At 49.1% G+C, this 24,531-nt stretch overlaps 2 protein-coding genes and 1 long non-coding RNA gene across 14 annotated transcripts in view; 1 reads left to right on the top strand and 2 right to left on the bottom strand.

The window, feature by feature from the left end:
* Positions 1-504: 504 nt before the first annotated feature.
* Positions 505-11,245, bottom strand: ANXA4 (annexin A4). 3 transcript variants are annotated; one of them, XM_066206275.1, is made up of 13 exons: positions 11,106-11,245; positions 7,733-7,796; positions 6,577-6,652; positions 6,094-6,188; positions 5,702-5,815; positions 5,441-5,531; positions 4,731-4,810; positions 4,287-4,343; positions 3,785-3,878; positions 3,187-3,282; positions 2,697-2,755; positions 2,300-2,422; positions 505-2,043 (listed from the first exon to the last, which is right to left on the bottom strand). In XM_066206275.1, the coding sequence occupies exons 1-13, from the start codon at positions 11,228-11,230 to the stop codon at positions 1,984-1,986; spliced, it is 1,134 nt and encodes a 377-aa protein (XP_066062372.1). In that variant the 5' UTR covers positions 11,231-11,245; the 3' UTR covers positions 505-1,983. The 3 variants fall into 3 exon arrangements, with proteins under 3 accessions (XP_066062372.1, XP_066062370.1, XP_066062371.1); XM_066206273.1 differs by having other exon boundaries at positions 7,741-7,796; positions 11,106-11,138; XM_066206274.1 differs by lacking the exon at positions 11,106-11,245 and adding an exon at positions 10,397-10,581 and having other exon boundaries at positions 7,741-7,796.
* A 5,561-nt stretch (positions 11,246-16,806) lies between these two features.
* On the bottom strand, positions 16,807-23,391 carry LOC136302786 (uncharacterized). The gene is made up of 3 exons (XR_010724140.1): positions 23,205-23,391; positions 22,713-22,769; positions 16,807-18,878 (listed from the first exon to the last, which is right to left on the bottom strand). It is a non-coding gene; the product is annotated as an uncharacterized lncRNA (long non-coding RNA).
* A 370-nt stretch (positions 23,392-23,761) lies between these two features.
* Positions 23,762-24,531, top strand: part of AAK1 (AP2 associated kinase 1) — a 75,085-nt gene continuing 74,315 nt past the window's right edge. For all 10 annotated transcript variants that reach the window (XM_066206392.1, XM_066206390.1, XM_066206385.1 and 7 more), the window contains exons 1-2: positions 23,762-23,937; positions 24,025-24,339. In XM_066206392.1, coding sequence (XP_066062489.1) covers positions 24,177-24,339 — 163 coding nt within the window. In that variant the 5' untranslated portion in view covers positions 23,762-23,937; positions 24,025-24,176. The remainder of the gene's footprint in view (positions 23,938-24,024; positions 24,340-24,531) is intronic.

Below are 24,531 nucleotides of genomic sequence, written 5' to 3'. Positions count from 1 at the left end.
TAAATTGGCTTCCGGAGGGTTTTTCTTAGTCATAACCTCTATATATATTCATAATAAATAGTGCTTTATTCTTAAATTACCCTTAGCCAGCGTTTAGCAAAGTTGCCGTAAGCTGCGTTTGTAGAAAGACAGCTCGGGAAAATTACCGAAAGTGTAAGTTTTGATAAATAAACTCCGATGCGCTTCAATGAACAAAGCCTGGGAGAGAAACGCATTGCTGAGGTTGGATATCGGACTGTAGAATTTATGGACGACAAGGAAAATTTCCAGAAAGCGGCAGATAAAGAAGAGACAAAGACTAAGTTTATCTGTTGGAAGGTCCTTACAGGAAGAAAAGGATTCTAGGAAGACTAAAAACGTGGACTAATTAGCGCAAGAAGCAGCCCTGCAGGCGCTTCCCAGCCCGCCGGGGCCCTGTGGAGTAGCGGCCTCCTGCCGAACTCAGGTGCTCGGGACAAGTTCCTCCCGTGTCCCCTCCCAGAACACGCCATCGGGACAGCCAAGTACAGAAACAAATTCTTTATTAATTTTTCAACACTCAGCGACCTGACCCAAGGCACTGAAACCCACCATGACCCAAGGCATTAAAACCCATCCCCAGCCTGAGCAGCTCCGCGGCTGCTGTGCTGTGCTGGGCATTTCCCTGTCCTGGGCAGAGCCCTCAGAGGAACTGCTCTGCCTCCTCAGCCGGCAAAAGTCAGGAATGTGTCTCCAATGGCAGCCCAGAGAACAAGAAAGAAAATTATTTAATTGGATGCCACAGAGGCATCTCCTATTCCAGCCAACAGCAGCCTGTTTTAGAGGAGAATGAGCGATGGAATGGGGTGCAGCCAACCTCAGTGTTTGAGCTTTGACAATGAAGCCTCAGTCTGATCCTTCAGGACACGATTACACACCAGTGGTAAAAAATAAATGCCTAAGCCAAAGCAGAATTCCATTTTTGGAGTGAAAACAGCGAACAAGCCAGTGTGTAGGGTCTGGTGGAAAAGTCTCTCCCAGGGGTTGATGTGGACATCCATGTGAGGCCCAGCCACAAACACAGGATCCCTTACTGGTCCTGTGACACGGGGCAGCTGTCAGTCAGTGCGGGGAGATGTGGGCAGGTGTCCCAGGCAGGTCAGAGGAATTACCTCAGGGAGACTGCAGGAGGTGTCCCAGGAAAATCTGGGGAGCTGCCCCAGCACCAAACCGGTGAGGTGGGGTTTTGAGGACAGGTCGTTCCTTAAAAAGCACCGTGCCAATGACATCACTTTATCCAAAGCAGGGTTTATAATACAACCCTACTTATTTATACTCCCATGATCTAGCAGACAGATCAAAAACACAGGGCTGCTACAACGAGGGAAGAAAAAGGTTTTTCTCATGTCACCAGTGACAACTTTGCCACTTACAGACCTACAGGCAACATATACACACAGTACAGCCAGGCTGTTAATGCTCCACACTAACAGAGGCAAACTGATATGTAAACATGCTTGTATTTTAGATACTTGGTTTTTTTGTGTTTTAATTATACGGAAAAAACGGAAGCAAACCTGTGTTCTGCAGTCTCCATGTACCTATGAGGTTGGCTTTTCCCTGTGCAGCCTCTCACACTGCATCCAGGTTTGCTTTAGTTGATGCATTTTGCTGGTGAACACAACAGCAAAGGGGCAGCTGGTCAGGAAACAACTTTTATACCTTTGGTTACAGCATTCTGTGTAAGATGGGCTTCACCAGCCAGTTAGGAGGCAAATGGGTGTTCCAAGCATAAAAGTGTATCAAAAGGGTCAACCAGAATGGTCACTATCTAACCAGAGCATAACCTTACCTAGGTCAATAATCAGAGTAATTAGTAAGGCATTTGGGAAAAAAAAAAAAAAAAAAGAAGAAAAAAAAGAAAGAAATCTTCATCGTGATTGGGCTCCATGATCTTAAAGATATTTTCCAACCTAAACAATGATCAGCTGCTTCCCATCACCCAGCAGGTTCCCCAGGCCTCCTTTAATCCTCCCCACCACACAGCCTGAGCAGAACCTTCCTGTAGTCCCCTGAGCAGTCTCCCTAGAGAGAGCAGAAAAAGGCACACCATTAATTTTGCAGCTCCATGGAAAGCAGTGTTCCTTTCAGCATAAATAACTTATTGTAGTGTTTGTATCCTCTTTGACAATTTAATAACCAAGAACATTCAGGAAGGTTTTCAGTACATAAATGTAAAGTCTCCTTAATTCCACCTCCTCTAAAATACCCAAAAAGTTGTTGAGAGGATCTGCTTGAAGCTGCTTAGCAAATCCAGGTCTGTGTAAGATTCCAAGCTTACCTTAATGAAGGAGTGGAGTGATTTGCCATACATGGCCAGGAACTCCCTCCTGATGTAGAGCATGTCTATCTCTGAACGGGACACCATCACCCGGATCAGCGTGCTGTCATCGGTGCCCAGGCCCTGAAGGGACACAACAACAGCTACAGCTGCACAGCACTGAGGACACACCAGTGACAGCCACAGAGGTTTGGCCTTCTGTGGAATCCATTCCTGATTAGACCATTTTTGCATTAATGCAGGGATCCATTACCAGCTCTGAGCTTCCTGAAGGAAAAGAGGACCACAGAAAGAGGACCACAGACTTCTTTTTTTTCCCCCAATTAACACAGTTTCTTTTTCTCTAACTGTTGTCATGCATAGAGAGGCAGGGGGAAAACCAGCAAAACCTCTTTACCTTCATGGATCTGTACAGTCTTTCAGCAAAATAAGCAGGTTTATTCCTCAAGCACTTTACTGAAAGGGAGGCAAGAACAAGAGAATTAAAACAAACACTGAAGGATAAGGTCTTTCAAACCCTTCCAGCACTTTCTCAGTGCAGACATTTATTCTGTAAAAATGCAATTCAACAAGCACAGTGCAGACATCCAGAGTCAGACCTGCTGTCAACTGAGGTCTCCATGCCCAGTGCACAGCACTAAAATATTTTTAAGGCTTTAAAGCTTCCACACAGCAAATATCATCTGCCAAAGCATCCCTTGGCAGAGAAATATAAAGCACAGAGCCTTCTTGCCAGGTCTTTGGATCTGCAAAGATTAAAATACTGTGGCTTGTAAAACAGTGAAAAAGAATTTGCCTCCTGAAGCTGTGCAAACGGTCAGGGCAAGAGACAGTATCTTTAATTATTTAATTAGTTTGTAGACAAAGTTTAAAAGCAGGGAACTCACCCACAGCTAACAAAGCATCCTCAAGGTCTCCTGACATCTCAGATTTTATGCTCTCAGTGATGTCCTTATTTGCAATCACTCTGTACACATCAAAAACTAGGAGGAAGAGTTGGATAAAAGAGCCAAGTGAGCTGCTTCAGTGTGTAGCCTCCGAGGATCACTTTGCAAGATCAAGCTCCTCATAACCTGTACAAACACTGCACCATTACCGTGACATTGTAAGCTAAATGAGGGCTGCCCCTCAGAAATAATTAATTTTAATTATCAGCAGTCTTGCTAATTAGCCTACCACTGCTGCAAGGATTTTCCAGAACCGCTATTTAATGCAGACAGTTTCCATGCTTAGCTCTGTCCCATGGGAGTCACACTTCATTATCTCCAATTCACAGGCTAGAGGGAGTTGTATGGTTTTTTTTTTCTCAACTCCCATTTTGTCTCAGGAGGGAATAAAATGATCTAGAAGAATTGAATCAACTGGCCCTAAGAATACGTATTGTCTCAGGAAGGGATCACAATCACTTAACGATCAAGTACAAAGCTCCTACAAAAGTACTGTCCTCAAACAAAGGAAAAACCCAGGACACCAGAGAGGTCCTACCTCTGAGCAGGTGGCACCTGTTCCGTGTGCAGAGGATAGACATGAACTGCACCTCATCCGTTCCCCATTTCTTCTCCCCAGCTTCATACAGGCACTTGAAGACATGAACAAAGTGAGGATAATTGAGAACACCAGGTATATATAATGAGATTTTTACCTCATAGAACCGTTTGGGTTGGAAAAGCCCTCTAAGGTCATTGAGTTCAACCCTTCCCCTGCACTGCCAAGGCCACCACTAACTCATGTCCCCAAGTGCCACATTCACATGGCTGTTGAAACCCCTCAGGGATGGGGACTCCACCTCTGCCCTGGACAGCCTGTGCCAGAGCTGGAGAACTATTTGCTAATATCCAATCAGGTCTCCACCTGGGGCACTGCTGACTAGCACAACTTCAGGCTTACTCATCTACCTGGAGAAAAAGAGGTAGAAACATCAGGGATTCACCACACATCACACATACAAACCCAGACAGTTCTTGCAAGGAAGAAAATTGCTACACACCTGAGCATCTTGTTGAGCAAGGGCCTCATCCACAAATGTTCCTTCATCTCTGTTACCCTGTGGAAATACAAGGGTGAAAAACTCATTTCAACAGAGCAACTAATGGAAGTAAGTCCTGCAAATTCCCCATTCAAAAGCAGTTACTGGAGATGTATAATGGGATTCTTAACATTAAGTAATGGGCTACAAATACAGCAAAACATGATTCAGATGTGATTTGTTCTTTCTTCTGAAACAAGAAGCCATCCACTTTAATTTAAAAAGAGCATATGGCATTAAGGCATGGCAGAGTGAGGCTGCTCTCCCTGCAGAAGCTGGTGTGAAATGCTGGCAAGGTGAAATGCAAGAGAAGTGAAATAACAGCCAGCCTGAAGCACCTCATCACTGAGTGAGATATGTCCAGCAGCACGTTCACCCCCATTATTTCCCCTGTCCTGGACTCACTGTGGCGAGGGACACGAGCACTCTGCGGAACATGGAGGATGTGTCAGAGACAATGTCGTCCTCAAGGCTGGAGCCGTACTCTGCCAGAGCACAAACGCAGCAGATCTGTCACTAACAGCTCACGGAATAACAGGATTTCCCGAGCGGGAAGGGACCCACAAGCATCACCAAGTCCAAATCCCAGGCCTGCACAGAACCATCCCAAGAGTCCCACCATATGCCCAAGAACGATGTCCAAACACTCCTGGAGCTCTGTGAGGATTAATGCTGTGCACACTTTTCTAGGGACCCTGTTCCAGTGCCCAGTCACCCTCTGGGTAAAGAACCTTTTTCTAACTGTCCCCAGGATTCGAGTTGCCTCAGCAGTGCAGCACAGGGGAACAGGCATGTCCTGCTGGCCACACTGTGACTGGGACAAGCCAGGATGCCCTTGCCCTTCTTGGCTTTCATCACAGCAATCCAGCTGTCATATTGAGGGCTACAGGGCAAAATTAAGAAGCACAGCCAGTAAAAAACTGGCAAAAGATCCACCATGGATAGACCTCCAGCTGACAAACATAACAACCCCACCCCATTATATTTACACCAACTCAATTTCTGTGTGTAATTCTGGTCCTTACTGCTGACAGACCCTTCTGCCTCTCCACACACACCTGCACATACACAAGTGGCTTCTGACCCAGTATGAAATTGCAGAGTGTGCTACATACGGAGTTTGTAGTTCTCATTGATGTGCCGAATTTCCGCGTTGGTGCGAGAAGCCAGGATTTCAATCAGGCAGCCTTCATCTGTCCCTGCTCCCTAGGGAATCACAGAGACAAGAGCCAAGATTGTGACAACTGTTTTGAAGGGCAACTATGACTTTTGTTTATTAGATATAGCTTAATAAGAAACTCATAATTGATATACAATTATGCCACTGCATGCTGAATTGACCATAAATCCTGTGACATAAAAAAGGATTTCCAAACCTTTAGAGCCCTCCTCAGTTCATGCACATCATACATGGTGGTAGGAGTCATCAAACCAATGATCACCCTTTCAAAATTCCCACTCAGCTCAGACTTCAAGTCATCAATCAAATCCTAGAAGACAGAAAGAGAAGAAAAGAGAAAAAGACACAGCCTGAGAAGAGGAAGAACTTGTTCACCACTTTTCTTCATGCTCCAGCCCTCCCTGGATGAACAATTACTCTGAAGTGAACAACACCAAAAACACTTGGCCAAGGAAAGCTTGTGCTCAGTGCCAACCATACTCTTGGGGAGACTGGGATGCTCTTCTCATTTCACCCGAGTGGCACAACCCAAAAAAGTCCACATCTCTCAATTAGAGCCACAGGCAGTGATCTCTGAAGAGCACCTACCCTGCCAATAGTGCTTTTATAGGTGATCAGAACTTGCTGACGTTGGGAAACATTCAGCTTGGTCAAGGAGTCAATGATGGCATCTTCATCTGTGCCTGGAAGAAACCAGTGAAAACCAGTCAAGCTGCTTGTACCAGAACCAGAGGCCTGCTCTGGCCTTGCCTATGACGTACCATTGGCCACATAACCTTACACACATCCTTGCACAACCTGGGTCTCATCTGTGCATGAGTGCCTCAGCCCAGCAGCACCAGGCCACAGGACAGAGAAAACAATAGCCTGACATTTATATGTCTTTAGACATTTTTATGTCCAAGACTTGGATTTCCAGTGCGGTTCAAGTCGCACAATTCCCTCCAGTGCCCTCACACGCCAGTGAGGTGATGCAAATGGCTGAACTTCCCTTCCAAAAAAACATCAGTAAAAACCTTCCCAACCTCCAGAGCTAAAAAAGAAGGTTTAACAGTCAGGGAGATAACTTACCAAATCCCTTCATGGCCTTCCTTAGTGCCTGTGCTTCTTGCTCAGCACTGAAAGTTGAGACGCCCTTGACTGTTGCCTAAACCCATAGGAGAGGAGTTATGAAAAGCAGTCACAAAGTGAGACATTCAGAGAGTAGAGTTGAATTAAAAGAAAAAAGAAAAAAAGAGACAATTCAAAAGATGCAAACATCTTTTATGGAAAGTGACAACACATAAAGTCCACCCTCCAAACATGAGTGATTTTATACCAGAGCCCAGCCTATCCTAAAAAGAAATGGTTTATTATAGAGGGACTTCCCAGCCACATAAGAAATAAGCCAGAGGGACCCAATTGAAAGGATAAAATATCTTAATGTGGCCGCACATGGAGTATCTGCTTTCCAGTTAAATAAGGGCACACAGCCTGACATCTCTGTTCAGTTCAGCTTCTTTCCCGCAGTTTTCCATGTAAATCATAGAAGAAGCTGTTCCCATCAAAGCCCCATTCCTGACTTCTTTTAAGAGCAGTCAAGGACCATCAGTCTGTTAAATAACACACCAGGAAGTCCAGTGTTTTACCTGAAATGATGATTCACAAACAGGTTTCTCCTGCCTCTGGTCTAGTGCAATTTCTGGGGAAATACACTTCTCTTGCAAAGCTCTTCACGTTCCCAAGAAAATCATCAGCAAAATACCACTTAACATTCAATGGGCAGAAAAATCTTCCTCTGTTCCTGGAAGGGTTCCAGGCCTGGCTGGACAGGGCTTGGAGCAGCCTGGTCTAGTGGAAGGTGTCCCTACCCATGGCTGGAGGTGGAATGGGATGATGTTTAAGGTTCCTTTCAAACCAAACCATTCCAAGATTCTGTAATAACAACCACAGAAATGGCTGCCTTGCAAGCTCAGCCTGGAAAGAATAATATGCCTAAGAAGTTTATCTGGAGAAATTAATGTTCTTTGAATTAATACCTGATCTGGTTTTCCATTAACTCCCCTAATGCAAAAGCCTGTATGTGTGGGTCATTCTCCTCTACAATGAGGAAGCAGAAAGAGGTGATAAATTCACTCTGTTGAAGGCATAGTCAATGACAGTGTTCTTCCTGCTGTCCTTATCTGAGCTCCACTCCCTGTATTTATCAGGTCAGAGCAAAGGCTCGGCACAGCCTGGCACAGCAAACACACTCACCATCGTGCTCGGATCTGGTCAATCTGTTGTGATCTGCGTCCAGGGCACTTAGACAGCTGTAATAAAAAAACACTGGGAGTGTTAGTTTTCTAGCAATAATTAATAGAATACACCTTCCCTTGAAGGTTAATGAGACTGGTTAAGTAACCATCTAATTCTCTGGGGACTAAAAGCAAGATTGAGCAGCCCTAGTGAACGCCCAGGCAGCTTCCCGGAGTGTCCAGCCCTGCTTTGTGCTGAGCAAAGGCTGGATCACGACAGCACAGGAGCAGAGCCAGGCTGGAAGGGATGTGCTGGACAGACAGGTGATTAGCACTGGTAATTTAATGATTCTTCTCTATTGCCTGCATGACAGCCTGGCTGAGGCTACAAGGAGAATCAGACAGTGTTGCCCTGGGAGCAAAGAAAAAAGATTCCCATGTCCTTCAAAATGCATGGCTTTGACCTTGGCAGGTGAGAGCCCGAGGATGAAGCAGTGTGAGATTACCCACACACCCCTAACCCTTCATGGATCCTGCCTGGGAGGCAGAGACATCATGGTGTAGGTGAGCACACAAAGGATAACCACACTTGAGCATTGGGTAGGAGAATTCTTTTTCCCTCTTAGTATTTTAACAGAACATTTTATATTCAACATCCCCTCAGTTTGGTGCACTGTGTCTTTCCTTGTAGGGCTGTATCTTTAACTGACAAAGCCCTTGAAAAACCCCAAAGCTTCCTTGCCATCTGCCCAGTGTTATCAGTTCTGTTCATAATTTTGTTTTCAATCAGAGAGCCTTTGCATGAACATACCCAAATTTTCCTGTGCCCCTGATCACTTAACAGGATGTCACGTACCAGGGCAAGGTTCACTTCCCCACAACCCAAGTTGATCCCAGCATCACAGGGGAGGAGTTAGGAAAAGCAGACTTGAAGAGATACCCATGTACAGTAAGGCTGAATTAAATAAAAAATAAATTCAAAAGATGCAAACACAGTGACAGCAAGTCAAGCCCACCCACCAAATATGTGGTTTTATTCCAGAGTTGAGCATGTTCTCTCGTTAAAGCCCTGAAGCAGAAGCAGAGGTGCTAGCAGTGAATGACATCTCTCCCTAATTCTCCTTGTGGTGTTCAACAGCTGCTATCCATGAGCCCACAGAATTGTGCAAGAACAGGAGTGTGTTTGCTCCTGCTCCACATGACTCCTACAGACCTGGAACACACAGGGCAAACTGTTGAGGCCACTTAACTCTGTGTGGCACTTGCCATGGATGTGTTACACACAGGCACTCGCGGGTGCACCCCTGCTTACGACGCCCTGTGCAATCAATAATTGCAACATATGGCAAGTATTAGTGTTGAGTTTGCTTTCTTTCATCTGATCATGAATTCCAGCCATCGCAGTATGACCTAGACCTCAGAAAAGTCATCTTTGCTCGTCTCTAATCTTTTTACAGAAGTAAAAAGCCATTTTTATTTGCTTTAGTCAGACACTAAACGAAGGCTCCAAATTTTACTGCTGTTTTTATAATGCAGCTGGTTTGTACACAGAAGCAGGAATATCAGACAAGCTGGTTTAGCAAGTCAATTAGAGGGCAAAATGAAGGTCAGTAGCAAGGAAAAGGGAAACAGAGAAATTCTGAGTACAAATCAGCAGGCAGAAGGAAACCAAACCATGAGGAGAGGCTGCATCTATTACACTCAGGGCAAAAGCTCTCGCAACATCCATTAACAGCAGAAATACCACACTGAATATTGACTGGAAGACTGATTTCTTCATCCTGGGGACACCACTGGGAATTGAAAGAGCAGAGCACTGAAAAGGCAGCTGTGCAAACCCCCTGCTCAATTTGCAAGTGCTGGTTTGTTCCTGGTGCATTTCTGTGTGAGAATGAACCACAGAGGTTACAGGTGGGAGAGTGTAGCAGTTCAGCCAGGCTGTCCAGCACTGGCCCCTGTAACCCTTTCACAGCTGAAGGGGTCTGCAGGAACTGGTCATGCTGGGGCTTTAGATGAATGAAACTCTCCTAAGCCACCCCTTGGCAAGCAGAGAGAGAAGGGAACTGCTCAGCAGATTTGCCAGTGCTCAGCAGCTTAACACAATTCCTGGCCTACAGCTCAATCAGGGAAACACAGCTTCAGGACAGGAACAATACTCTGCTCTGTGTTTTGAAGAATTAAACTATGCATGCAAGAGTCAGCTAGTCAGTGCTATGGTCCTGATGCTATTTGCTTCACCCCAGAATAAAGGCCTGGTACAGTAAACCTGGCTTAGAATAAGCTCAAAACACTGTACCCGGATCACAGAGTGCGAGTGTAGGAGGCATCCCTCCCATTAATCAAGTTTTTTTTTGTTTTTCCCATGGATGATCTTTTCCTGCCAGGCTTCATCAGCTAAACAGCCTTTTTAAAGTCCGTATCAACATCCTCTAAAAGCTGAATCCAGAATAAACTTAATTTATCAGAAAAGTGCTGACACTATCACGTGTGCTGGCCAGTTCAAGTTTAGGCTTGCACACAATCAGGTTTTCCTGACTCTGCTCGGAGCACACGTACAGGAACCACCAAGGAAAGCTTCCAACCGCTTAAGAGGATATAAACACAGGGCTTTTCCCCTCCCAGTTTGAGCTCACAGCGTTGCCAGTCCTACGCCTCGGATCTAGACGGAAACCCACCGCTTTGCGACCCTTTTCTCTGTGAGGCAAACACAAGACTTGTCTGACGAGTTCCTTCCTTCGGTGCACGTATTACCCAAACACAACCCACACCCTGCGCCGGATCAGATTTTCCACAGCTCCGTCCCCGCCAGCTGTTCCCGGTGTGCGGGATGCAATCCTGGCTGTGCTCCCGGGGTGCCCAGGCTGGGGTTAATCGCACGGTCACTGACTTCGAGTTTGCAGCTCAGGAAAGGATCTCCCGTCTGCCTGGAGCCCCGAGCCAGTTGAAATATCCCAGCGCCTCCCACACAATGACCTTTATCTAGCCACTGCCCTCGGAAGGAATAAAAATACGATTCTTAAAGCCCTGTACGCCTCATTCAGCCTGTGCTCCCACCCCGAGTCACCCCCGTGCCACACCCTCGGCGCTCCAGCGGCCAGCGGGGAGGACGTGCCAGCCTTGGCACGGCACAAATAGGAACAGAAACCCGCACTCCCCGTGCCCGGGAAAGGTCAGCCCTTCTTGCATCTCACAACTGCCCCCCGTCCTTCCTCAGCCCGGGCCAGAGTCCCCGGGCTGCCCCAGTGCTGGCATCGCTCAGCCCCTCCCGCACTGCCGTCACTGCGCGCTGGAAAGCGGGGATGGCGCTTGGCACCTTCCCAGGCTACTCCAGCCGTGCAGCCCCGCGTCCATGCCAGGGGGGATCCCCGTTCGCTTGGCACTCACCTGCTGTCCCGCGCGGGTCCCTGGCAGAGGTGGGGAGAGCTTTGGTGGCTGTCCTGGGTGGCAAAGTCCCCGCCCTGGAGACACGCGGCCGTGACGGGGAGGAGCTCCAGCCCTGCCCTACTCATCTTTGAACAGCTGGTTGTGATCCAGAGCAGGGAGAAGTTCCCCAGGGAGCCTCACTCACATTGCACCTTTGGGATGTTACCCCCAAACTGCACTTTTGGGACTACACGGAGGGCTGGCAGGTTGGGACGGCTGCCCGGCATTCCCTGTAAAAGACCCTGGGAACAGAGGGACTCTGGCTGCAGGCTCTGGTCTCTCACTCCCGCCTGCAGCAGGGCACACACGAGGGGGGAGCGAGGGGGCCGACGGCGTGGAGCACACAGGCAGCAACATCCCCGGGCAAGAAGTCCTGTTCCTCCCCCGGTGTTTGCGGGGATTTCTTATGTGTGTCGCCTTCTGTGCTCCCACAGCACCTCTCTGGGTCTTCAGCATCCTCACCCCTTGTCTAAGAGCTCTGCGTTGCAAGCAGGCACGATTTCAGTAAGGATGATTCTTTGCATAAAGATTATTTCTTTTGCCCCAATAAATGGCAGTGCCCTCAAGCCAAAACCCTTCAGGCAAAGGGGCTTCAGTTATACGGTGATGTGACCCTGCTGGGGTCAGCCATAGGCATGATCACAAGGCCGACAGGGGGAAATCAGCCTTGCAATAAATGTATCTTTTCTCGAAGTGTTCATCCTCAGGAACTTTTGTCTCCTCTGATGCCAAAAGTGCTGTTATTAACATGGCTAAACCAACCCTCTGGAAGTTTTCTTCCAGCTCATACGACGGCTCTGTCTCATCCCTGTGCCTCTTCGCACATGCTCATTTGCTGGAAGGGAACTAAATTTAGCAGCCTGGCTGCAGGCAGGCTGTGCCTCAGTGAGCATGTCTGTGTGGGTTATTTATTACAGCTCCCACTGCAGCTCAGCCTCCCAAAACAGCTCCACAGAGCCCAGCACCTACTGCTGATGCAAGGGGACATGGACCAGGGGAACAGAAAAACCAGGTTCAAGCCTCAAGCCTTCTCTTTTTGCATTGTAGAGCCTCTTTCCTTGCAAAATCTGGCACTTGACCCCGAGCAGGATTCAGTGTGGACCAGCATATATTATAAACTGTCACAAAGGAGCAACTCTTCTCTTTCCTACATCTGTGAAAGTTTCCATTCTCATCCCTTCTCATGTAAGCAGTCCCTGCTCTGGGCTCATTTTAATCCAACAGCAGAACTGCTGTGTTTCTCCATCTTACATTGCCAGTGATTTCTTTAGCCTGTGTATTTTCATCCTCCTGTTTGCTTCCCAGTCTCTTCAGCCCCTAGGACTGGAAGGCTCTGTCACTGCAGTCACTGGTATACACAACAGAAATTATTTAATACCATAAATTATTAATTTTCTTTACAAATTAGTTAAATATTGCACCAATGCTGCCATGCATTATTTTCATAATTTTACCTTTTCTGTCCCCCTGGGAGAGGCACCAGGTAGGAGAAATACCTGAAGATACAAAGTGTTTGTGTGGATGTTTTTGGCCACCTGGAATTAGTCATGCAAGTGTAGTCCATTCAGCAGCCAGATCCTGATGCATCACACAGCCAAGTTCCCCGTAATCTTGGCTGGTTATGGGTGCTGGCTTCAGAGCCATCTGATTCAATCATAATTATTTGGACCAGAAAAAAAAAAAAAGCTTCTGAGCATGCTGAGAGTTGGCTGAGCTTCTCTGGAAGGTGGATAGAATGACAGGGGATTTAGGGAACCCTGTTGTAACTTGCTACAGGAAGTGCTCCCTTCAGGAAGGCAAAGGGTTGTTGCTGTATTTTCCTAGACAAGGTTCAGGTGACAAAGCTTTATCTCTCCAGAAGCCCTTTGTGCAAGGTCTGCTCAGCTTTCAGCTTTGTCTTCATCTCTGAAAGAATGGAAAGGCTATTGTTTATCTTCCAGTATCACCAGCTGAGGCACTGGCTGGCATAGCTTTGCTGTCCTTGCATCCAAAGATGGACAGCAAGGGACAAGCCCACAGTCCCAGCTCACTGCAGTGACATATTGCTCTTCTGTTCACGAGTATTTCGTTTGTCCCATCAATTATTTTAACCACCTTTGTTACAAAGCTCTCAACCACACAGACTTTACTCAACTGCACACATGCTTTCTATTCCCATTCTATCCTGCTGTTTTCCCATCTACAAGACCTAATAAAAATTAAAGGTCACAGAAAAACAGGGAGGGCAGTGTGCATTTAGTAAATAAATTGAGTTCAAGGAGCAACCCATTAGGAAGGGGCTATTTATTCAAAGTCCCACAATGAGAACAGAGCTGAACCTCTAGAAAATGGCAGCACTTGTTTTTGCCTGAAGGACCTGACCTTTTAAATTTGCACCTCAGAGAGCAAAGGAGCCTTGTGCTAGGAGGGGAGATTTTCAGTGTGTCCTTTCATTAGCAGGTGCCTGCCTTTAGCTCTAGAGAAACAGCCTCACCTCATTCACTGAGCTCCAAATTCTGACATTAATGAAGTCATTCACCAGGTGAGGGTCAGAATTTGGGCCTTTGGGTATTAAGCTGGTGTTTTTAGGAGGTTCATAAGGGAAGTGCTCATTTTCATACCTGAGTTTCCAAGCAGCAGCCCCAGAAAATGGGGTTATTTAATGGTTGCACAAGGGGTGTGGGAGTGTGTTGGATGCTGTAGCTCAGTGTTGTCTCCATAGCAGCAGTACCCGAAGGTAGGGTGGAGGCTGAAAACCAGCCTTTGCTTTTCTAAAGCACTGAGTTCTGTGCGCTTTTAAGAGGGTAAAGAATTCTCTCATTCTGTGTATTAATATCATAATAGTCCCAAAGTGAACTGCAGTTGTTAGGGCTCGCTGCAGACATCCACGGGCACTTCTGACCCTTAGAGCAAGGGTGCGTCCTTACCTGCTGTTCAGCACCGTGTAAGGTGAAACAGCCATTTCCACAAGTCAGAGATGTTTTGAGGTGTCTCAGGGAAGACCTTTGGAAGAGGCAGCCTGGACCTGTTGATCTATGATCGGAGTAGAGCCCTTTTAACACAAAGAGAGGAAGGAAGATGAAACACTCCCAGACCTGGGTAAGCAGTGTTTATTTGAGGTGGGAAAACTGAACTATTCCAATTCACATAAGAAATTGGAGTGTTCTTAACTCTTCATAACTATTAGAAACACTGCTTCTGCACTCAGTATTATCAGGGGAATGCACAGCACTCTCCCTTTTAGCAACCCAGGCAAGATTTAGGATCCTGAGCACTGCTATGCAAGTCAAAGTCTCTCTGGGTAGATTACATAAACATGTCACACAGGGCCAAGAAGGAGCTGGGGAGCAAACTGATTTGAGAAAACCCCTGCAACCCAAGATGCCTTTAAAACAAGAGACCACTTGGACACTGGAGCCCACATGCCTCAGACAATAAGCTGTAAGGTGAGACAGCAATGAGCACTGCAAGGATGAGACAACGAGGAGTCAAATTCCCATTTCAAGTGTGCTTCAATCACCAGGTACTCAAGGTGGGGATGCTCGTGTGTTCTGCAGGCACACAGGAGGGGATCCCAGATGCTCTCACAGTTCCTCACGCTGACAGCTCTAGCAGCATCTCGGGTGCGGGGGGCTCTCCACACTGCTTTCACCCAGCATATGCTGTGCTGACACTGCCTCAGAGATGCTCACCCACTCTGCCTTTCTCCCACAGAGAAACTGAAGGCTGCACTTGGCCACGGGCCCAGTCTGCTGTTTTCTTATATTCACTAAAGCTATAAACAGCAGGGAATGCAAACAGTCCAGGGCCATCAGTGGTCTGATGGCTTTGCTGGCTGCCTGTGTCCATAAATCCATCCAAATGGGAACAGGAGTCAGCAAGTACCTCCAGAGTGGGAGGGAACTTAACGAATGTTTAATTAGCACACATATAGTTCTGAAGAGGAAACGAGTAGCTTTCACTTTTTTCTTCTTAATTAATATCTGCCTCCATGTAGTTTAATCTTACTTAGCTGCTCTGTAATTTGGCCATAACCCATCTGTAGGGGAAGGAAACAGCTATGACTGCCCAACTCAGGACAACTTTTCCTGACCCTACATTTAAACAGAAGTGAGCAAAGGGTGTGGGCAGACCCAGGTGAGGTAGCTTGGGGCAGGAGGATACCCAACAGGATCCTGACACTTGAAACACAGCTGATAAACCCCTTCTCAGGGAGAACCCAACCCTCAAATTTCTCTTAATGCGGCAGCAGCTGCTATAAAGGACAGTGTGGAGCTGTGGTGCAAAGTCATGCTCCTTGAGAAGCACAGCTCTTTCCCACCCAGTGCTCCATCCCCTGGCTGTACACAGGGTCAATCCAGGCCATTGCATCCCACATGCGTGAGCCTGCAGAGCTCAATCAGCTCCATTATTTCTGGGTGTGCCTACCAGAGTTGCCATTACCTTGGATGGAAGATTGGCTTCCAGCCACAGGAAGCAGCCATTGCTGGAGCCAGTGAGGATGCTCTGCAAGGGCAAACAGGAGCACCAAGGAGGTGGAAGTGTCCAGTTTTTAAACATGTAAAACACAGATCCGAGTTCTGGATAACCGTGTGATTAAGACTTAATTGTTAGGCAGTAAATTCAGAAAAATGTGACCATGGCTTTGTTTCCCCTAGACAGTTAAGTGTCACCAAGCACAGGAAGCTGTACCAGCTCTGTTCTCCGTCGTTGCTGGTCCTCGGGCTCTCCAGAAGGGGCCAGTGTGCCTTCGCCTTTCGGGGACTGCAGGAAACCTGCCCAGGCCTGTGTTTTTATTTAGAAAATGCTGAACTATCTGGAAAGTTTGATGAAGAGGAATGCAGCTGTATTAATGTGCTTTTTCCTGGGGATTTGAACGCATTTTCCGAGCAGTGCAGGAGGACCAGGGATCAGGGAGACAATGTGCAGGGAAGCAACTCTGCTGACCACACTAGGATATTTTAAACCTTGCATCATGGGACTTTAGCAGCTTAAAATTTGGTGTTTAGGATTGAGCGCATTAGTCAGACTGATGTTCCTCTCTGCAGCAGGACAAGCCTGGGAGCACTCTGAAGTCGTTCTGACACAGGAGAAGCACCAGGCCATGTCTGTGCTGCAGCCACTGATCAGCTTTTTCACTTGGAGCTTTCAGGCTAAGTTCCCTCTGATCCCTGTGAAGGTCACTGGGATTGCAGCAGTGCAGCCAAGCCTTGCACCTTCTGGAATAAAGAATATCCTCAGCATCTGCAGCAGGGGATGGCTCCTGCTGTGCTTTTGCTCCCCTAAATGGTCATGGGTGGGGTTTGCGTGCCCGTGGGCTGAACATCAGAACCCCCAGCAGTGCGTGGGTCTGACACTCCCTGCATTGCACTGCAGGTACGTTAAGAAAAGCCTTCTCAGAGCCAGGGAGGAGGCTCAGCGGAGCATCTGCAGCTCTCTGCATGCAGTGGCTTTTATCTTCTTTAGTTGGAAATGAGTCATTTCCCTGTACTGTACAGAGATGCACAATTTCTTTGGAAACTGTTCAGTTCTGCAGAGTCCCCAGAAATCTCCAGTGATGGGACTCAATTTTTGCACTGGGCGTTTTACCTGTCTTGAGAGATGCCTGGGGATTTTCACAAGTTAGAGAAATTAAAAAAATAATTTGAAATAATGGATAGAAGCAACTGAGACTTTACTCAGTTCATATTTATTCTGAAGGGCATGTGAACCTTCTGTATTGACCACCGGCAGTTAATTCATCACAGCTCCAAAGCAAAGCTAAGCATGTTTCATGCAGATTAAAGCTTGCAAATGAAAAAGGACTGTTTTCACACGTGTGTTGGCTGGCTGGCTGAAATGACTGCAGTTCCAGCTGTGTGGACTTGGGGTGTACTTGGAAATGAGGTGCAGTCAGGAGCAACCTTACAAATTATGGGTGACTGAAGGTGGTCAGAGGAGGACTTTGGGGTCTGCAGGGTGGGCTTGTGGTCCCATACCTTTAAGAACTGCTGAGGACAAGGGTGGTGGAAGAGGTGTAGCATTATCCACAGTGAAGAGGCACAGTGGCTCAGCAGAAAAACAACTGTAGTCATGGGCTGTCAGATCTGTGTATCTGTGTACTGCTAAATGTTATCACCAGCAATTTCACCTGCCTGTTCTGAGAGCCATATGCATCTTAAAAGTCTTCAAATATTGTGAGGAAAAAACCCAGTTAGACCCATTTACAAAATGCTGATCCTATCTCACTATCCCTGCTGGAAGCCCTGACCAAAGTGAGGCCGGATGAAGAAAAAGGCTGTGTCAAGGGTAAACACTTTTATCATCCCAAAGCAACCAGGCCTGGTCTATCCGCTGGGAACAGGGGTTGGCAGCAGGATGCCTGTAGTTATTACTGTAATACAGGAAATAATAGTCATTGGGAAAATGGGACCATGCTTTGGTTTCCTCTTCCATCCCTGTCAGAGGGGAGGAAAGAGAGTGTTGTTGAATGGAGGTATTCATTTGGCAGCCACGTGCTGCTTGGGTTTTGTATTCTGGGGCTTCATTTCAGAAAAACCAATTTTTGCCATTTTAATGTTTCCCTCTGCTGTTTGAAATCCCAGCTCTGGCCTTCAAGAATGGATGAGGAGAGGAGTCAGATGCAGTCAACGTGCAAGGTCCACCTACGAGCCGTGATGGAATACCTGCTCATGCTCTGTCTCCACAAATAAGAAACACCCCTGGGGGGAGTTGAATAGGAGTATTGGAGGAGTGGGAAATGTTCCCTCTGGTATAGTTACACCACTTAGAGGCATTTCTATACACAAGCAAAGAGGGGCTCATGTTCACCGTGGAACTGGAGAGCGAATTCTGCCTGGCAGTGCTCGACCAGTTAAAGTTTATACACCAATCTGCTTTAACCGACCCTAGCAACTCCAACTCCTGTGGTTCCAGGTGGGCCCCTGGAAAATATGGGACCGTCTGATCCCATTGATCAGCATATGACTGAGAATCATTACTGAGGCAGCTGTGTACTGAGACCGGGCAGGGGAGCTCATTCAAGGGTATCCCTACCAAACAGGTGGAGAAGGGATTACCGGGAGAGGACAGGGACAGGCATATTGCTTCCTGACCCGTTTTGTTGGCTAGAGTAATCCAAATGTTTTCCTTCGGTTGTGCAGGCACCCAGATCGACTCTACCTCAGCTCCACCTTTCCCTGTGCCTGGTCCTAATTCTCAGGTGCCACCTGCCATTGCTGGGGAATCCCCACTCCCTGCTTACATATCGCTGCCAAGACATGACTGCTGTGCAAAGCAGTCACTCTGTACTGCCTTGTTAAACTGCCAGAGCAGTTGCAGGTTTTCTCTTGCCCCTAAGTCTTCAATTAGGTGTACCCTCTCTAACCCTGGCTGCCCAGTATAGTCCTGCACTGCTCTCTGCAACGTATAGTTATGCCGGGCAAAGGAACAATTAGGGCACCATAATGTCGACAAATGTTGTTGAAACACCCACCACTGTTTTCTACATCCCCCTCAAAAAATTTTAACCCACGCATCACAGCGAGGGCTACCACACTTATAACATACAGTTAGTACAGTCAGCCTCTTTGTTGTTTGAGAAAGTTCATGGATAAGGGATAAAAGTTCTTCTTGATTGGTGACAATATATCGTCGACCCAAAGTCTGATTAAGGCGTTGGAGTGGTTCCTGTATTAACTGAAGAAGTCGATGTCGATGTCGCTCTTGCAGGGTCATTAGCAGGACGGATCCATTTACTAGGTATCCATTGTGGCCCTGTGGGGGTAAGAACACAAACATAACCTCTACCCATGTACTGAACCTCTGCGGGGCTTTCCCATACGCCAGTTTTGGGGTCTCGGTACATGACTTTAAACAATGGCTTGGTTGATTCCTCCTTTACTCCCCCTGAGTGGATGACCGCAGGGGGCTCCGAGCGGTCCCCCATTACACGCAGACAGTTTAATACAAACAGTGTCTTTGATAGTATGGTCTGCACATCCACTTCCTCCTTATATTTTAACAAATAGTCTTTGAGTGTTTGGTGGGCTCGCTCCACAATCGCCTGACCTGTTGGTGAATGTGGGATGCTTGTGATGTGTGTCACACCCCACTTCTGTAAGAACCTTTGGATTCTGCTGCTCACATATGCAGGGCCATTGTCTGTCTTAATCTGTTCTGGTACTCCCATCACCGCAAAACAAGTCGTCAGGTGTCGTGCCATGTGGAGAGCTTTCTCTCCCGGCTGCGCTGTAGCCCAAATAAATTTACTAAACGTATCAATTGCAACATGCACATATTTCAATCTACCAAAGGAGGATACGTGAGTTACATCCATTTGCCAGATCTGATTGGGTCCAAGGCCCCGTGGGTTCACTCCCATCCCTACTCCTGCTGCTCGGTGAATGGGTCTTTTTGCGCAAGGAGAATATCATCCATATAATGGTAAATCACCGTGTGCTGCCAAGCTTGACGCAAGGGCTGTAAGGCAGTAGCAACAAACAGCTGGCACAAGGTCGGAGAATTGCGCATGCCTTGGGGTAGCACTACCCATTCAAATCGTAGAGAAATTGCCTCCCTGTTAATTGCAGGCAGGGTAAAGGCAAATCGCTGAGTGTCCTTTGGGTGCAAGGCAATCGTGAAAAAACAGTCCTTAAGGTCAACAGTCAAAACAAACCAATTTTGAGGGATCATAGCCGGGTTGGGCAGCCCTGGTTGCAGTGCCCCCATTGGTTGCATTTGGTTATTGACAGCACCGAGGTCGTGAAGCAGCCGATATTTGCCAGATTTCTTCTTTATGACAAAGATAGGGGTATTCCATGGGCTTGTGGAAGGCCGTACATGCCCCTGTTGCAATTGTTCCCGGACCAAGGCATGTGCTTGGCAGAGGCTTTTCTTTTTTAGCGGCCACTGCTCAATCCATACAGGTGTATCCGTCAACCATGTCAATTGGATTGGGAAAGCCCAAGAAGTGACCGCGTTCAAACAGGGCCATCACCCATGGTCAATTTGAGACCCAGCTGGGATAAAATGTCTCTACCGATCAGGGCCTGCACCCCTGTAGGGAGCTCCATTACTGTCACTCCTGTGGACGTAGATTTTCCATCGATGGTAATAGAGACCGGGTCAAGGCTTCTTTGTACTGGTCGTACGCCTCCCACTCCTTCAGCCGATTCTGCCCAATTCTGGAGAGGCCATTGCAATGGCCAACAGCATCTGGAGACGATAGTTACGTCCGCACCTGTGTCTAGAAGCACCCGGAAGCGAATGCGGTGCTGTTTCTGTTGAAGAATAGCCATCACAAGCGGACGCCGATCCATGGAGAGGGTGAGCAGAATCAGTCCACCGGTGGAACCAAATCCTCCTGTTCCCTGCAGTGGTCCGGCAGCCTCTTACACCAACTGAGGCACCGGAACTAGTTGGGCTATTTGGCTTCCTGCTGGAACGCTTAGTGGGGGAAAACGTGTGAATGCCATTATCATGATTTCTCCAGTGTAATCAGCATCGATTACTCCGGGTATTATCATTAGTCCTTTCAGGGCTGCGGATGACCGTCCCAGTAACAAAGCCCCAAATGACTGTCCATTAGCCCTAACAGGTCCTTGAACTCCAGTAGGGATTTTGGTCGGTTTGTTGTTCGTTAACACAATATCTACTGCGGCTGTCAAGTCCAGGCTGATGCTTCCCCTTGTGGTGGGGCATAGGCTACTGGCAGGGAGGAGGGGGAGGCTGGGTAGACTTGAGCTGCTGTTGGTGTCATTGCGCTGCGGCTCCTCGCGCTCCACCGTCCGTTTCCCAACTTCTTTCGGCAGGCGTCTGTTGAGTGGTTGTCCGCTTGACAGTTCTGGCACCAGACTTGTCCTGCTCGGCACGCCTTCCTTATATGCCCAGGCTTGCCACATCGGAAGCATTTTAATTGCGCCTTGGGCTTAGTGGGCCCTTGGTTCCTTCCCGCACGTAATGGTTGCAGCGCGGCAGCGGCAAAGGCCTGAGCTTGTGACTGCCCCCCTTTGATAGTTTCTGTCAGGTCCTTAACAGCCTCGACCAGCATAGCCTGTGTTCCCTGAGGGATCTTACTCACATGATCTAAATACTGCACCACACCCCAATCGCCCGGGAGAGTAACAAGAATTGCTTTTGTTTGGAGATTACAATTTTGCATGACGCACTCCCGCAGAAGTGCTCCTTGCATGTATATAGGAACGTCAGCTCTTTCAATTGCGGCTGAGACACGATCGACAAATGCGAAAAATGACTCTTGGTTCCCCTGCTTCACATTCATGTAGGACGGTGCAACACCATCAGTTCTAACCCTTCCATATGCCACCCTTGTTAGCCACATGGTCTCTTTTATGAGATCAGGACCTAACAGTGCCTGAGCCTCTGGTGTTGCAAAATTTCCTGTTCCCATAAAATGCTCCAGTGTAGCCCCCCGCAAAGGATCACCTGGCCCTCTCTGCATGTTAACGGCCTCTTGACACAATGTTTGCCAATGAGCCTGCCAAAGCATTATTTGTGATTGAGACATAATCATTTTAAAAAGATTCTTCATGTCTTCCTGGAGCAACAGTCCAGCTCCCCAAATATAATTTAGCACTTGTTTGGTAGGCTCACCGTGCAGTCCAGATTCATTGACTGTGTTCCGCAATTGCATTAATAGCTTCCAATCTAAAGGGGACACCGTTGCATCCACCCCTCCCGCAGCGTTAGGTGTGTCTACCACTGGAGACACTTGTTTATCTTCCTGTATTTCCTGTAATGTTGCTACAGCACCTGAATCCCCATATTCCATAGCATCCCTCATGATGCCCTGCCAATCAACTCTGCCCCTAATCGTGCCCCGACCACGTCGATCACTGTTTTCATCCTCATGATACCAGGCTGCCTCATCCTCTAAGGTAGCTTCCTCAGAGGGTGGCAGTCCTTCCCCTGAACATGAGGGAACATCGTTCGGATACGGCGGGGCGGACGGCAAGGGCCCCTCTGGGGTCCTAGCTGGTAATGTCAACCGATTCGTGGTGATTGACTGTGGCAAGTTATCTCCACCTAATGTAATCATTCCCTCCTCTGCTGAAGGTGACTTCCCTTCCAAATGCAAGGCTGCTGCTATGGCAATGCATTTTTCTGCCTTGTATTTTTCCAGGCAATTGATAATAGCATGCCATGGTCGGGACAACTTTTTTGCCGCCTTATCATCATCTATGACAGCCTGCCACAGGCAATCTCCCACCTTTCGCCATTCCTCGAACTGATACACGCTTTCTGGGTCCCGGAAAAAAACCCTTTTTTTCAGCATACTCTAGGAGGCCAGAAAGTTCCTTCTTAAAATCTACCTCCTGCACTCCCCGCTTTTGTAAAAAGCATTTCAACAAATCATAGGCCACCTGTCTCTCCATTGCTTATCCCTGACAAGCTATCCCAAGGGGAGCAGTCGGGAAAAGCTGTACCCTTTATCAGTGCGCGCGCATGAAGCCTGTGCGAAGTGGCACTATGTTGGTTAGCGAGCTTCCTTCTGTAAGGTCAGCCCAGGCACGGAGCAGGACGCATGCCAGCGTACGGAACCCTTCTGCCTTCCGAGCGCTGCTTCTCGGAGCTTCGCCGCTCGCTTACCTCCGGGTAGATATCATGAGAGCAGTCCCCAGTCACTATCACGTCGGGGGTCACCAACTGCGGAGGATTTCGGCGAGGGAAGAATGCAATCAATCAATATGATTGGTAAAGCATTGTTCAACTTTATTGCTCATAACGCCCGTTATTATACTCTTGCCCGAAGCGTCCAGCATCCTCGTCAAACTACGACGGGCTAATATGCACTACTTGTCTATCCTTGACTGGCTGTATCAAGCATGAGAAGGTTCCTCGTCTGGCGTGCTGGAGAGCGTTCTCTTAACCACAAGTTCCTCTATCTACATCGTGTTTACGTGCTTACTGCTGTCCCAAGGACAGCCTGTCCTTGCAGCATGCATGCTGCTAGCACCTAGTATCAGGCCATAGGGCCTCTAATGATCCATCGCCTTGCTCTGTTAACCATTCTCCAACATTATATCACAAAATCATCGCGTTTAGCGCAATATTTCAAAAATAAACGTAAATACTCGTCACCGTGCAAAGCCCTGATGTGGGCCGTGCTTCCTCACGGACAGAATTTCTGCACCCATCCCTCACGTCGAGGAGGACGCAGAGCCCCCGGGCCGCGTCCACTGTCCCTGAGGCGGCCTCCGGTCCCGGCCGGTCTGAGGGGCGACCCCGCCCCGGGCGCTCCGCCACAGCCCCATCACGGCCCTGCCGGCACAGCGGCCCCTGCGGGCCAGGGCCGCGCGGCATGCCGGGACTTGTAGTCCCCGCCGCCAGAGGGCACCCCCTCCGCTGGCGACGGGGAACTACGGCCCCCAGCGTGCCGCGCGCCCCGCCGCCATCCCGCCGAGGCCCCGCTCCCCCTCTCGCTGCGCCGTGGGGCGGGGGGTGCTCCGAGGGCTGCGGGACGGGATTCTGGGACGCGACATCCCGGGACGGGGCGGAGCGGGACGGGACAGCCCGGGAGGAGGACTCCCCGGGGCGGCGGGACCGGGCCCTGCAGCTTGCGGAGGCGCGGGGGCGGTGCTCCTGACGGCAGCCGGGACTTCCTGTGACGGCCCATTTCCTGGTCGGATGGGGCCGGCGGGGGGCGGCGGCGGGGTTGGTCCCTGTCCCTGACGGGCTCGGTGGCCGCCGGTGACGCCGCCAGGCAGCGATGCGGGCCCCGGGCCCTGCCGGCAGCCGGCCCCCGCCGTGACTCGGTGGGGCTGCGCACGCCGGCCCCGCGGGGTGCATGGAGGCACCCGCTGTCCTCTGCGAGGTACCGGCAGTGTCCCTGCGGGTTGGGACTGGCGGAGGGGCCCGCGGGGATAACGCCGCAACCCCGTTATCCCCTGTGGTTTTGCAGGTGTGAGTCCCCCGGGGAACAGCGCGGCTCGGCTCGGCCCCGCCAGGCGAGCGGCCCCGGGCCCCCCTCAGCGGCCGCGGCAGGAGCCAGGAGGGGCTCGGGACCTGACACCGGCATCGCCCTCATCGCCGGCAGCTGCCGCCTCCTGAGACATGAAGAAGTTCTTCGACTCGCGCCGGGAGCAGGGCGGCTCCGGGCCCGGGTCGGGCACCAGCGGCGGCGGCGGCGGCAGCAGCGGCCCGGGCAGCGGCTACATCGGCCGGGTCTTCAGCATCGGCCGGCACCAGGTCACTGTGGACGAGGTGCTGGCGGAAGGTAAGATCCCGGTGCCGTTCTGAGCGCTCGCCATATGCTGCTTTTCCCTCCCCCGATCCCTCCCCAAGATGAAAGGGAGGCCTTGAGCTGTCCCGGGCACCCAGCCTTGACCCCCAGATTCTTGAATATTTCGTTGTCCTTAACAGAATTGCAGTCCGGTGGTGTCTGATGTGTTTGGTCTCCCCATCTGTA

This window comes from Chamaea fasciata, unplaced genomic scaffold (assembly GCF_029207755.1).
Source record: "Chamaea fasciata isolate MVZ Bird 193981 ecotype frontalis unplaced genomic scaffold, bChaFas1.0.hap1 SCAF_30, whole genome shotgun sequence".
NCBI lineage: Eukaryota > Metazoa > Chordata > Aves > Passeriformes > Sylviidae > Chamaea > Chamaea fasciata.
The sequence above is the reverse complement of the archived record's forward strand: the minus strand, read 5'-3'. Positions and strand labels throughout refer to the sequence as shown.